At 36.6% G+C, this 15,589-nt stretch overlaps 1 protein-coding gene and 1 long non-coding RNA gene across 5 annotated transcripts in view; one reads left to right on the forward strand and one right to left on the reverse strand.

Moving 5' to 3' along the window:
- Positions 1 to 15,589, forward strand: part of farp1 (FERM, RhoGEF (ARHGEF) and pleckstrin domain protein 1 (chondrocyte-derived)) — an 88,746-nt gene that overhangs the window by 8,998 nt on the left and 64,159 nt on the right. For all 4 annotated transcript variants that reach the window (XM_082163767.1, XM_082163769.1, XM_082163770.1 and 1 more), the window contains exon 2: positions 4,420 to 4,597. In XM_082163767.1, coding sequence (XP_082019893.1) covers positions 4,424 to 4,597 — 174 coding nt within the window. In that variant the 5' untranslated portion in view covers positions 4,420 to 4,423. The remainder of the gene's footprint in view (positions 1 to 4,419; positions 4,598 to 15,589) is intronic.
- LOC309494567 overlaps positions 1 to 15,589 on the reverse strand; it is a 49,486-nt gene that overhangs the window by 8,075 nt on the left and 25,822 nt on the right. The gene's annotated exons all lie outside the window — the stretch shown is intronic.

The following is a 15,589-nucleotide window of genomic DNA, read 5'->3' on the forward strand; positions in this document are numbered from 1 at the left end:
GATTCAATGACAAATACATTTTTAACCGTCACTTGTCGCCACCTACTGGCGTAACAATGTAATTAATACAATGTTTATTTGAAGCGTCAAGTTACTTTTAAATGGTGATGTACTTCATTTTGATCACCACCATAGATATCAGTGTTTATATCCAAACTTTATATGTTTAATAAACTTTTACTGTAAACTTTTAGATATTTAATGTTCGCTGTGATCGTATTTGTCAAAGGTTTATCGTTGTCATTTAGGAATGAGATGGTGTGGGTGTTTGAATCCGGATCGTGATCCTTTAGCTGAGCTAATGTGTGTGTCATTTGCATGCTCTTTGAATCACGATCCTTTGCTTTGTCATGTAACAGAGCCGTTCTTCACTTGTCATGTTTGCTTCCCAGATGTAAATCCCCTGTGTTGAGTGAACACAGGAATACGCTACCGTACGTGTGCGTTTGTGCTGTACTTCTGACGTCTGTGAAGAATAATTGAAAGTGTCACATCTGTGAAAAACACTTTACATTGTCATAGGAGAAGCTGTTTAGTGCCACGAGCGGATAATTGTTCTCTCATCTCTCTTTGACACACACACACACACACACACACACACACACACACACACACACACACACACACACACACACACACACACACACACACACACAGTTTTTACGTTTGATTATCCCGTGAGAAGTGTTTAAGTGCCCATTTTCCATCTGTGATTCCTGGAGGAACTCATTCTCTTGTGTCTGATAGTGTTTTCCATCGGTGGATCTCTGAGAGCTGACTGGGAGGCGCCTATCACGCGCTCGAGGGTTGTTGCACTGAATACACAGTGATATTACTTTATACAATAAACAAGATGTTAATATTATGTAACTGACATTGTAGTCACAATATGGCCAGCTGTTTGCATGCTTTGCCAATGAAAATAGAAGGTAAAAGGAGTGAACACAGACTCCTGATGGCTGATCAATTTTGGTTAATATATATATATATATATATATATATATATATACTTGTTCAAAAGTTTGGGGTCAGTAAGATTTTTAATGTTTTTTAAAAGAAGTATCTTCTGCTCACCAAGGCTGCATTTATTTGATTAAAAATACAAACAAAAACAGTAATATTGTGAAATATTATTCCAATTTAAATCAGCTGTTTTCTATGTGAGTATCTAGTAAATTGTAATTTATTCCTGTGATCAAAGCTGAATTTTCAGCATCATTACTCCAGTCTTCAGTGTCACATGATCCTTCAGAAATCATTCTAATATGATGATTTGCTGCTCAAGAAACATTTATGATTATTATCAAAACAGTTATTTACATTTTTATTTCATAATGCTTTGATGAATAGAAAGTTCAAAGGAACAGCGTTTATCTGAAATCTAAAGCTTTTGTAACATTAAACTCTACCGTTCAAAAGTTTGGGGTCAGTAAGAATTTTAATTTTATTTTGGGGGGAAATAAATAAAATAAATCAATACTTTTATTCATCAAGGATGAGTTAAACTGATCAAAAGTTACAGTAAAGACATTTATAATGTTAGAAAATATTCTGTTTTAAATAAATGCTGTTCTTTTGAACTTTCTATTCATCAAAGAATTTTGAAAAAAACAGTTTTTAACATTGATAATAATAATGAATGTTTCTTGAGCATCAAATCATCATATTAGAATGATTTCTGAAGGATCATGTGACACTGAAGACTGGAGTAATGATGCTGAAAATTCAGCTTTGATCACAGGAATAAATTACAGTTTAAAATATATTAAAATAGAAAACAGTCATTTTAAATTGTCATAATATTTCACAATATTACTTTTTTTTTATTTTTATTTTTTTTTATCAAATAAATGCAGCCTTGGTGAGCAGAAGAGACTTCTTTTAAAAAACATAAAAAAAATCGTACTGACCCCAAACTTTTGAACGGTAGTGTATACATACATACATACATACATCCCAATGTTATCTTCTCATTTATTTATCATAGTTTATAGTAATTTTTGTATTCAGAAATCACCTCAACAACATCAGTGTCAAAACATTTGCCAAATTGCAGAGAAGGAAAGATTATAAATCTCCAGTTTATTATTGCTCTCCACAGAAATGCTCTATTGAATAAGTGTTTTAACGAAGGTAAACGAGGCTCTGGACCGGCTCCTGATGGAGGAGGCAGCGCTCTGATTACTGGACGTAGAAGTGGGAGTTATTTTGTGGCGTTTACTTTAATTCTGCTGAGTTCTGTATAATTTAGACCCTTCAAACGTAGTCATTCACAGCATTTCTCCTTCACTGAATTCCTCTAAAAAGGCTTTGAATATTTCAGAGGATGTCCGTAAGAGGGGTTTAGATGTAAGTGGATGAATTTGCATTTCATTAAGTTCTCAGTTCCTTAGAAAGATGGGTTAGCATGAGGACAGAGCTAGTAAAAAGCAGTTTTGAGTACCTTGGTTGAAAGAATTTCCCATTTTTTTATGACAATTTCTGCTTTATAACGTGCTTCAATTACATATCTGCCCATTTCGTTGGTTAAAGTGGTGTTCTATCGAAGCGCACAAGCTTATAATCCGTCATGTTGGAGGCGCAGTGCGCGATCTGGTTCTTTAGGTTTAGAAATCCCTGGATTTAATGCCTCTAAACCCTTCCTAATGATTTCCTAAACCCATAAACTCAGTGTTTTTCAATGGTTGAGAGACGGTGGGCCTATTGTTTGAATTTAAGCCGTCACAACAGTAATAAGGATTTGACAGGTTTGAATGAATCCACGTGTTTCCTATGGGATGTTCCCACTGGAATCGGTGTCCTTTTCATTGTATTTATATGTCCATAATGTAAAATATTCCACATTCAGTCTAAATTCTTCATTATAGCATTCTTCATATGTAGTGAACATATAAGAAGCGTGTTTTTTTTTTTGTGTGTGTTTTTTTTTTTGTGAGAAAGTATAATATAGTGCGATCACAAACATTGATATCCAGATGGAATTTGTTTAAAGGGATACTCCACTTTTTTTGGGAAATAGCCTCATTTTACAACTCCCCCAGAGTTAAACAGTTGAGTTTTACCGTTTTCGAATCCATTCAGCCGATCTCTGGGTCTGGCGGTACCACTTTTAGCATAGCTTAGCATAGATAGATCATTGAATCGGACAGGACCATTAGCATCTCTCTCAAAAAAATGACCAAAGAGTTTCGATATTTTTCCTATTTAAAACTTGACTCTTCTGTAGTTACATCGTGTACTAAGACCGACGGAAAATGTAAAGTTGCGATTTTCTAGGCTGATATGGCTAGGAACTATACTCTCATTCCTGCGTAATAATCAAGAAACGTTGCTGCCGTACCATGGGTCCAGCAGGCGTAATGATATGACGCAGCGCCTGAAAATAGTCCCCAGCTCAGTAACTTCCAACATGACCGGGACTAAGTTTGTCTAACCTATTAGACCTATTTTCAGGCGCTGCGTCATATCATTACGCCTGCTGGACTCATGGTACGGCAGCAAAGTTTCTTGATTATTACGCAGGAATGAGAGTATAGTTCCTAGCCATATCAGCCTAGAAAATCGCAACTTTACATTTTCCGTCGGTCTTAGTACACGATGTAACTACAGAAGAGTCAAGTTTTAAATAGGAAAAATATCGAAACTCTTCGGTCATTGTTTTGAGAGAGATGCTAATGGTCCTGTCCGATTCAATGATCTATCTATGCTAAGCTATGCTAAAAGTGGTACCGCCAGACCCGGAGATCGGCTGAATGGATTCGAAAACGGTAAGACTCAACTCTTTAACTCTGGGTGAGCTGTAAAATGAGCCTATTTTCCCCCAAAAAGTGGAGTATCCCTTTAAAAAGTGAAATGTGCTTCATTTTATTTTACTTTTTATTTATTTTTTACCAAAGTTGAACAAAATTCAGATGGGATTAAAAACACAAAGTAGGTCTGTGAAACAAATTGTTTTTTTTTTATGCATTTTTTATTTTATTTTTATTTTGTTGCATTGCATTTTATTGCATTTTGCATTGCATTTACCTTTGCATTTACAAATATGCCCGACCTGTTGCCGTCAGGTTCATGTGTATGGTTCAGTTCTTCACCAGTGGTGGCTGTTGTAGTTGAGCTGGTTATGAGTTATAACTAACAGCTGTGTTTATGCAGATAACTAGCAGCCAAGGCAGAACGAGAGAGTTAACATCAAGACTTGTGTGAGAAGTAGTTTACTGCAGAAATATACATTTCAGGAATCATAAATCATCCTTGGCATTTTCCAGGGCAGCGCGAGGTTGGAATTTCAGCTGTAAAAAAAACGGAAAACTATGTCAGCGTCCTATGTGTGTGTGATCACCAAACCTAGTGCAGATTCTGTTTATCCCACATGGAAGGTTTTGGCCCTCGTTTAAATGCTGAAATGTTGTGTGTTTGCAGCAGTATGGTGGAGCCAGAGGAGCGGCCCTCGGGGGCGGGGCAGAGGCTCGGGGCCCCTGAGACCCTGGGCATCAGCACACTGGAGCCCGGCCAGCGCCCCCCCACCATGCCTCCGGGCAGACAGATCTCCATCCGGGTGCAGATGCTGGACGACACTCAGGAAGTCTTTGAGGTCTCGGTAAGACACGGTTTGCTTTCTACTTTATTGCATTTTTGCTTCGTTCTGTTGCATTGCATTGTATTTTGTTTCATGTTATTGTATTGTGTTTTATTGCACTTATTTATTTTACATTAAAGCATTTTTTATTATTTTACTTTATTTTATTGCATATCAATTTGCTTTGTGTTTACATTGCATTTTGCTTTATTTTCTTTTATTGCATTTTATTGCACTTTATTTTCTTTTACTGCACTGACTGATATTTACATTGTTGCATTTATTTAATTTTGTATTTCAGTTAATTTATTTTGTATTTATTTATTTATTTTATTTTATTATTATTTATTTATTATTATAATTTTGTATTATTTGTTTAATTTTTTTTTGCATTGCATTTTATAAAAAAAAAATTTTTTTGATTCCAAGACAATAACTGGACCGCAGTGGACAATGAATGTAATGCGGTCATGTGACAACAGTGTAGCATGCTATTGTTTGAATTGCTTATTGCGTAATGCCTACTAATTCATATTATTTAAAAGAAATGGTAGGCAGTAAGCTAATTTTCCATTTTTGAAACACAGCCCAGGTTTAATTGCATGGAAAAACCCCTTGCATTTCACAAGTATTTTGATGTGTTGAGTATCCCAGCGGGTCAGCAAGTGCACACTAAAGCGTCTGCTGCTCTCCCCCTCAAGTTTAGACTCTTTTGTGTTCACTTGCCCTCCCGTTTCGTCACTTAAGCTCCCCTGGGAATGGTAATGATGTTGAAAAGCTCAGTCTTGTTCACTAATGAGAAAATGCCCTCATTGATCGCTACCAAGGGAGCCATAAGCTCCTCAGGCATGTTGGGTAGAGGAAAAGAGAAGAAATTCGTCAGAATTCCTGACTGAGATCTCGACAGGAAAATATTACCTTGAGCAGCGAACAAACGGACAGTTCCCTGACTCTTTTCTTCCTCAGGTTTGTGATGTGTGTGTGTGTATAGGGGCCGTTGGATACACACCCTGTGCTCCGCTGATGCCCTGAGGGCCACTGTTGTTGACGGCAATTTTAATCGTGAGATAAGGCCAATATAAGTGCGTGCTCTGCTTTGTGTGTGTGTGTGTGTGTGTGTTGAGAAATGCTTCAGTGAAGACGATCTAGATCAGATGTGACACAAGATCACCTGCAGCTTTTGGTGGTTTAGTGTGCTTTACCTGGCGTAATGCTTCAGCTCGGTGTTCGAGTTAATCAAACGCTTAATCTGTTTATTTCCATTAATTGCAGATTATTATCTCTAATTCATGATTATATTATATTTGAAAGCTGCATTTGTGATTTTGAGACCTGCATCCGCACCTAACCATTTTGGTGTTATAACCAACAAATGTTGTCCGTTGCGGTCTCTTAAACCTCCCCGAACATCTAGGAAAGACATCAAGAACGCTCTAGCGTCAAATCAATATAGTTCAGCGTGTGCGTATTATTATAATGGCCATTGAAAACCCGTTTGATTGGGTCACTGTCATGCATTCACTGAGGAGAATGTGTCTCTGCTTTCAGACCGAGTCGTAGTAAAGCCACTGCACTTCTCCACATCTCCTAAAGTGAATCTGACAGTCACCTCACACACACACACACACACACACACACCTGCTACACCACACACCCTCTTTGGGGCAAGAATTAATAATGAAATGGATAAAAAATGGATGAAAGACTTTATCTGTTCCCCAAAGGCCAGAGGTATAACATCATAAATATGTATCATACGCTTGTGACTTTGTGGAAACAGACTCTGTGTGTGTGTGTGTGTGTGTGTGTGTGTGTGTGTGTGTGTGTGTGTGTGTGTGTGTGTGTGTGTGTGTGATGGAGGGTTTTGTATTTCATACACGTTGAGGTCGCTTTTTATGGAGAATAAATTTAACGAAACAACCCATCATATTTTTGTAGTGTCACACATTTGTGAGTGAATCCAGATAATAACTGAGTATTACTTATTTTTTTACCCATCAGGCATTGACCAGCATCCACTTTTAAAGAGGACACACACACACACACACACACACACACACACACACACACACACACACACACTGTATAGATATCATTTTATATTTATATAAGGCTGCATCTCCTACAACAATAGGCTAAAACCAAAAACATTTCAGATTTATGTATTTTAATTGCGTATAATATTTGCATTACACAGTTTTAACAAAAACGATTAAAATTAATGTGATGCATATTTTGTCAGTCATACATAAATAAAAGAAGTCAAGTAAGAATGATATTTCTGTAATATAACTAATAAACAGAATGTTTTTTTTAGATGCACAATAACCTGTTTTTTACAGTATATTTATCAATAAATCACTCACTCACTCACTCACTCACTCACTCACTCACTCACTCACTCACTCACTCACTCACTCACTCACACTTACTCACACTTACTCACACTCACTCACTCTCACTCACTCACTCACTCACTCACTCACTCACTCACTCACACTTACTCACACTCACTCACTCTCACTCACTCACTCACTCACTCACTCACTCACTCACAGTTACTCACTCACTCACAGTCACTCACAGTCACTCACAGTCACTCACTCACTCACTCACTCACTCACTCACTCACTCACTCACTCACTCACTCACTCACTCACTCACTCACTCACTCACTCACTCACACTTACTCACACTTACTCACACTCACTCACTCTCACTCACTCACTCACTCACTCACTCACTCACTCACTCACTCACACTTACTCACACTCACTCACTCTCACTCACTCACTCACTCACTCACTCACTCACTCACTCACTCACAGTTACTCACTCACTCACAGTCACTCACAGTCACTCACTCACTCACTCACTCACTCACTCACTCACTCACTCACTCACTCACTCACTCACACTTACTCACTCACTCACTCACTCTTACTCACTCACGCATTACACATTTTTAACAAACTAATACAATTTTGATGCATATTTGTCAGTCATAAATAAAGGAAGTCAAGTAAGAATGAGATTTCTTTAATATAACTAATAAACAATGTTTTTTTTAGATGCACAATAACCCGGTTTATACAGTATATTTATCATCAATAAATCCTATTTGTTTCAATCATACATTTTTAACTAATCGAATCTTGCTTGTTCCAATCAGCCATATTTAAACCATGTTCACACTGCTTAGATGTAACAGATTTATGCTGATTTTATGCATATCTTGTTGAAAATATGATTATTTAAATAAAACCAAAAAGAAACAATGCCATGATTTTTTTAGTTTTAGTTTTTTGGGTGTAAATTGCTCTTTGACCCTTAAGCCGCTTTTCCAGCATCGGGCCAAACCTCTTAACTTAAAAAAACACTCCACCGTTTTTTGAAATAGGGCTTATTCACCTTCTTTCCCACATTTAGATAGGTGGGCAAATGCATTTTTGTCTCAGTGCATGCATTGTTTTAGTTTGACAGGGTTGGCGCTAGCTTAGCTTAGCATAATGAATGGAATCCTTTGTTGCCAGCTAGCATGTCCTGAGTAAAAGTGATAAAAAAAACAAAAAACACCTAATTACTTCTTGTGGCCTGCGTATTCACAACGAGTACAAATAGCGATGCAGATTAACACTAGACGATTTCCTATGCAGATTTTGACTTGGGACTATATTAGGGGGAAGCACAGGCGAAGCACTGCTACTTGGGCGCAGAGATATCACGCCCAAGTAGCAGTGCTTCGCCTGTGCTTCCCCCTAATATAGTCCTTAATATATAAGTCAATATCTGCCTTGGAAATCGCCTAGTGTTAATCTGCATCGCTATTTGTACTTGTTGTGAATACGCAGGCCACAAGAAGTTATTAGGTGGGTTTTTTTATTTTTTTATATCACTTTTATTCAGGACATGCTAGCTGGCAACAAAGGATTCCATTCATTATGCTAAGCTAAGCTAGCGCCGACCCTGTCAAACTAAAACAATGCATGCACTGAGACAAAAATGCATTTGCCCACCTATCTAAATGTGGGAAAGAAGGTGAATAAGCCCTATTTCAAAAAACGGTGGAGTGTTCCTTTAAGCGCTCCGTGCCGATCCGGTCCAGACGCTGCGGATGCGGATTCAGTCTGATAGCAGAGCCCTCTGGAGTGCAGAACACATGAGAACACACTTGTTCTCTGAGGAGTAAGATCACACACAGCTGATGTGATGCTGGAGTGAACAGCTCAGATGAGGAGCAAAGGAAGCTCCCGCAATCATGAAGATGAGGCGGCCTGATGTGCTGAGTTTGATCTGTGTTGGAAGATTGTAGTTGGCAGGACTGGTGCATGCTGGGATTGAAAAGGGTTTGATTTCCTGTGGGACCCAGCGCTTCTCTGAGGGTTTGGTCTGAGAATGCATGTCTGATTTCATACTGGTCTCGACTGGATTAGCCAGTGCTAGCGCTGACTGGTTTAGAGGAACACTTATGCTTTATAAAGTTTCACCAAAGTTACATATTTGCGATCTACATAATATAAATATACAAAGTTTGAGGTTGGGAGGCTTTTTAAAATGTTTTTGAAAAAGTCTCAGGCAGACTATTTCAATAATAATATAATAACAACCATTAATATTATAATAGTATAGTATAAAAGTAGCTCAAACAGTAGAGCGTTAGCGCTTGCAACGCCAAGGTCATGGGTTCGATTCCCAGGGGAAAGCAAGAACTGATAAGAATGTAAATGTGTACCTTGAAATGCAATGCAAGTCGATTTGGATAAAAGCGTCTGCCGAATGCATACATGTCAATAATGTAAATGTAATAGACTGCATTTATTTGATCAAAAATACAGTAAAAATGTGAAATATTATTGCAATTTAAAACGGCTGTTTTCTATGTGTTTATACAGTAAAATGTAATTTATATCCAGTGATCAAAGCTGAATTTTCAGCATCATTACTCCAGTCTTCAGTGTCACATGATCCTTCAGAAATCATTCTAATATGATGAAATACTCAAGAATTCTTTGAGTAATATAAAAGCATTCATTTGAAATATAATCTTTTGTAACATTATGTCTTTACTGTAACTTTTGATCACTTTAATTTGATCATGCTGGCTGAATAAAAGTCTGATATTTGAGTCTAGAGTCTAATGTAGCGTGTGGCCGTCGAGCGAACGCTTGTCATCATCATATTGCCCTGTTGCAGCGTTCAGGATATCCTGTTTGATGGGATCTCAGTAAAGGAAATCCCAATGGTCTTGACTCTTGACACAGTTCCTGTTTCCGAGTTCACATCAGATCACAGAATTCACATGTTGTCAAATGCTTTTGATATTAGATATTTATCAAACCTTTTCATGAATCAATAGAATTTTTGTCGTTTTTGGGTATTTTTTTGGATATGCTGCTATTTTTGTATTGCATTAGTAAACCCTGTTTTTTGATTCAGTATCTCTGAGGTTTGAACATGGTGTATAAAATGCAGTGTTAAAAAGTGCTATTTTCATCTGCATAATAATTCTGCGTGCATAATATTTTAAGCCACACGGTTATGGAATTACTCTCTATTTTTGTGTTAGTCTGCAATTACAAGCCCACAGCACGGCAACGGCTCATTGTCTAAATTGGCTTAATGAGGGTGTTTGAGGAAACTGCAGTTTTTCCAGCAACTGTTGATTCAGAGATAGAAGCGTTCAGTCTGCTCGCACAGCTAGTTATGAGTGGGTTTAAAGTTAACAATGCTAGACTTTTGTCTTGGTTAGTGTTCATACAGCTGCCTTTTACCAGTTACACACACGCCACGGGTTCAGTTTGTGTGTAGTTATGCTTTCTAATGCTCTGGTTTGTTGAAGAAGAGAGAAAATGCCAAGTATTCCTATAATGGAGGGTGTGTCGTGTGTTATTGGATGCTTGGAGTCTGTGGTTTCCTTCTTCATGCAAGACTGTCATTTAAGGATTGAGAAAAAAGAGGAATGGTAAACAGACTGAATTTTAAAGCAACATTTTAGGACAAACACATCGGCCTCAGATATTTTTACGTAAGTGGACGAATCTCACGAACATGTTCATGTCATATTTAACCCCACAATATATAATCAAAAATAAGACATTTTTATTTTTGAAAGCAAAGCCTTTTTTGCACATTTTTACATTGTGATTTTCTTGAGGATCCCTAAATTCTCATTATTATATTCCTCATTATTATCTGGAAATGTGCAAATTGATTTTGGTAGTATTTAGTATATATTTGTTTGATTTATGCTTTTAATTTTATGATTTTAATGAAAAAACACTGTAGAGAGATTCTTCCCATATATCTTTTTTAAAGATTTTTTTTAATTTTTAATTTAGGAACAACAAATAACTAAATTTCGTAGTGAGATTTTCCTATATATTTTTAAAATAATGTTTTATATATATTGTTTTTATTTAGGGACGACAAATAACTACATTTCATTGAGAGATTCTCCCATATGGTGAAACTCGAAAAATTAGAATATCGTGCAAAAGTTATCATTTGATGATTATGGCTTGCAGCTTATGAAACCCCCAAATTCAAAATCTCAGAAAATTTGAATATTACATGAAATCAATAAAAAAAGATTTTAAATACAGAAATGTCAGCCCTCTGAAAAGTATAATCATGCATATGTATATAGTTATATATACTAAATATATTAGTTTCACCTATTAATTTGAATTACTGAAATACACAAACTTTTGCATGATATTCAAATTTTTCGAGTTTCACCTCGAAATATATATTAAATTTAGGGACGACAAATAACTAAATTTTTTTGAGAGATTTTCCTATGTATTTTTAAAATAACGTTTTATATTTTTATGTAGGGACAACAAATAGCTCAATTTCATAGAGAGATTCTTCCATGTTGAGTATAACAATCTAGAATCAACATTCCGAGTATTCCAACAAAGTACAGAAGGATTTCTGCTCCTATATAAGCAGCAGTTGTGTGAAGATTCATAGTGGAAACTTCCTCTCTGTTCTCCCAGATTGTGACTGTCCAACAGGAAGAGCCACGGCCCTTAGAGGAAACCCAGCCGCCACACACACACACACACACACACACACACACACACACACACGGACACGGGCTCACATTGTGTGACCCAAATGAGTTCTTCCCTATTTGCATATCCAGATTGTGGCGCTATCTGAGCGTGTTTTAGAGCAGACATTATTTACGTCCACCGAGCGTAGCTGATGTTTTACTTCACTGACTTTCAATTTGAATTTTTGGAGCGAACGTCCATTCAGAAGCTCTGAAGCTTCACTTATTTCAAGGTTTAGTTCTTATTCAAGAATGTGTTGTTCTCAGTACAGCTGAGAGAATTTCATGGTCTGATCTCTCTTATTTCATTCCCTTAAATGGACATATTTTTGGGGTGTATATATATATGTAAAAAATGCCCCAGCAGCATTAAAGGGTTAGTTCAGCCAAAAATAACAAAATTAGCCCATGATTTATTCATCCTCAAGTCATCCTAGGTGTACATGACATTCTTCTTTCAGACGAATACAATCTTGAGTTATATAAAAAAATGTCCTGGCTCTTCCAAGCTTTATAATGGCAGTGAATGGCCATTTCTGTTTTGAAGTCCATAAAGTGCATCTATCCACCATAAAAGTGCATCTATCCACCATAAAAGTGCTCCACACTGCTCCGGGAGGTTAATAAAGGCCTTCTGAAGCGAAGCCATGCGTGAATATTCATATTTAACACGTTACAAAGTAAAATTCTAGCTTCCGGCCAAACGAACATATGCAGTCTGCCTACGCAACTTATGACGTGGGAAGTAGCGTAAATATCAGCAGAACGTCGCATTACTCGCATAAGTTTCACTTAGACTTAAGTGGAATCCGTATGTTTGTTTGGCCGGAAGCTTGTTATTTTACTTTGTAAAGTTTTAAAAGGGGTGGTATAATGCCCTTTTCACAAGATGTAAAATAAGTCTCTGATGTCTCCAGAGTGTGTATGTGAAGTTTTAGCTCAAAATACCCCACAGATATTTTTATATAGCATGTTAAAGTCGTCACTATTTGAGGGTGAGCGAAAACGCTCAGTTTTGTGTCTTTTCCTTTAAATGCAAATGAGCTGCTGCTCCCGGCGCAGGGGGCGGAGCTTCAACAGCTGCACTCCCACACACATGCACTGAAAATGTCAAAAACTTTTAGCATTTTATGTTCAAACCGGATTCAGACAGTGATGGAGAGACTCAAGAAGAAGTGACAACATGTAGAAGCAACAGGACATTTCTGAATGGTTAGTTGATGAGTTTATGAAGCTGATGTGTAGTTATCTTCTAGTCATTGATTAGCATATTCTGTCTTGATAATCTATAAATCGTGTTCAGGGGGCGGGGTTTATGTAAATTCTAGGGTTGGTGATGTCACTAACCCGGGAGGAATGTGGTGTAGTCTCTACCAGCCGTTTGTTGTAGTCCTTAAAAAACTATTTCTTTAAAAGCAAATATCTCCCTTTGCTTTGAACTTTGAGCGTCGTAACTTTGCAGATGTTGTTTATGCTCAAACCGCAACATTACACACTAACTAAAGTTAGAAAAGTGAAATTATAATCAACCACCCCTTTAAATATGGATATTTTTCTTACACGAACACATGGCTTCTCTTCAGAAGGCCTTTATTAACCTCCCGGAGCAGTGTGGAGCACTTTTATGATGGACGGATGCACTTATGGACTTCAAAACAGAAACAGCCATTCACTGCCATTATAAAGTTTGGAAGAGCCAGGAATTTTTTTTAATATAACACAGATTGTATTCGTCTAAAAGAAGAAGAATGTGATATACACCTAGGATGGCTTCAGGGTGAGTAAATCATGGGCTAATTTTCATTTTTGGGTGAACTATCCCTTTAAATCGATTGTGTAATGGCGTCTGTTAGTCATCTGTGTGCGTGCGTGCGTGTGTGTGTGTGTGTGTGTGTGTGTGTGTGTGTGTAAGTGGTTATGTAGACGGCAAGTCACTGGAGACAGAAAACCAGTGTATTCGCAGTATCTCGCAGTCTGAATAATTCACATGGGCAAAGGTACATCTGATGTTACACGGCCTCATCCTGTAGGACAGCGACATTTACTGGATACACCGAATCGCAGAGGCTTCGAGTGTCGCCACACACTCACAACAAGCTCAAAATATCTGTGATTCCATAGCAACAGAGAATCTAAAGATGCGTTACATTTGATTAGTGTTCTAGCTAATGCAAATCTTTTGTTGCATTGTAACCGAGTCAGATTTACACCACTGTGCAAAAGTTTGTGGTCGGCAAGACTGCATTCATGTCATCAAAAATACAGTAAAAATAGTGAAATATTATTCCAATTTAAAATGACAGTTTTCTATGTGAATATATAGTGAAATGTAATTTATATCCTGTGATCAAAGCTGAATTTTTCAGCATCTTCAGTGTCACATGATCCTGTATAATCTAACTACAAGTATATAATTTTTTGGAGTTCCCGTTTCCCTCTCTGAATGAATCGACCCCCTCAGGAGTGAGCGTGTGTGTGTGTGTGTGTGTGTGTGCGCCAGGGTCACTGTCTCCTCCTGCTGAATCCTCTCCTGAAGAGATCTGGGAATAGATCCTCAGCTGTGTGTCGCTAGTGTGCGTTAAGCCGGCTAGTCGTGACGAGATAAAGACGGCTCTCGGCAGATGGAGAATCTCTCATCTGTCTGTCACAGTTCATCCTTCACTCCTGACCTCAGCTGGTGTTTTGAAGGATGTATCTAGCAAAAAAAAAAAAGTGTCAAAACTTGTATTAAATTACTTGTCTTGTATTATATAATGAAGGGACTCGTTATAAAACACAAGTAGAACATTTTGGCGGAAATTTGTCATTGAAAACATTCGGTTACACTTAATTTGACAGTGTAATTATGCACTTGAGTTCTGAGATATATTAATTAACTACAGGTACTTACTATGGGGTTTGGTTTAGGGTTATAGTTATTACTACAGTAACTACATGTAACGTGTTACAAGGATACTAAAGATAAAGTGTTACCAAAGATTCTTACATTTATATATATTTTTTTTGTTCAATCAATGTGACAATTGACAGAATAGTTGTCAAAAGACAGTGTTTAGTTAGTTAATGCATTAAGTATCATGATCTTTTAATTAACAAAGCATTTATTAATGTAGGGTAAATATAGTATTGTTAATTGTTAATTTATAATACACTGCCGTTCAAAAGTGTTTTAATGTCTTTGAAATCTCTTCTTAGGCTGCATTTATTTGATCAAAAATACAGTAAAAACAACAGTATTGTGAAATTATTACAATTTAACATTATCAATGTTGATGATCAATATTATCAATATTTTTGTGGAAATTTCGAAACAGGATTCTCTGAGTAGAAATTTAAAATTTTAAGTATAATCTTTTGTAACATTATAAGTGCCTTTTTTTCTGTCGCTTTTGATCAATTTAATGCGTCATTGCTGATTAAAAGTATTAGTTTCTTTCAAAAACCAAAAAAAATAAAAAAAATACTGACTTTTAAACAGTAGGCTATAGTGTACATAAAAAAAAAAATCAAATGTTAAACATTGGTATATGTAGAAATAAAGACACATGAATAAATGCTGTTCATTGTTAATTATTGATACCCAAAGCATGAACTAATTGAACATTATTGCAAAGTGTTGCTGATTTTATTTTTATTTTTTTTGTAATTTACTACAATTTTCGTAAAGAATAGCTTTACAAATCAATGCAACAATTTGCTTTTTCAATGTTTTGCACATACATTTGTTCGGCCCTGTGTAGTGCACTACATTCTGCACACTTTATTCTCGGTATACTGACATCTATTTTGTAAAGATAGTATGTGATATTATGCAATATGCAATGGTAATGCTTTAAAGATCACTTTATCTCATTAAGTCATATGTATTTTTGATTTAGCAAGAGGCATCCAGTTATCTAATTAGAATTTCTTTTTAAATCCATTTTTTGCCTCTTTCTGTAGGGTCAAAAATA

Source organism: Leuciscus leuciscus (assembly GCF_965113295.1).
Source record: "Leuciscus leuciscus genome assembly, chromosome: 3".
Classification (NCBI taxonomy): Eukaryota; Metazoa; Chordata; class Actinopteri; order Cypriniformes; family Leuciscidae; genus Leuciscus; species Leuciscus leuciscus.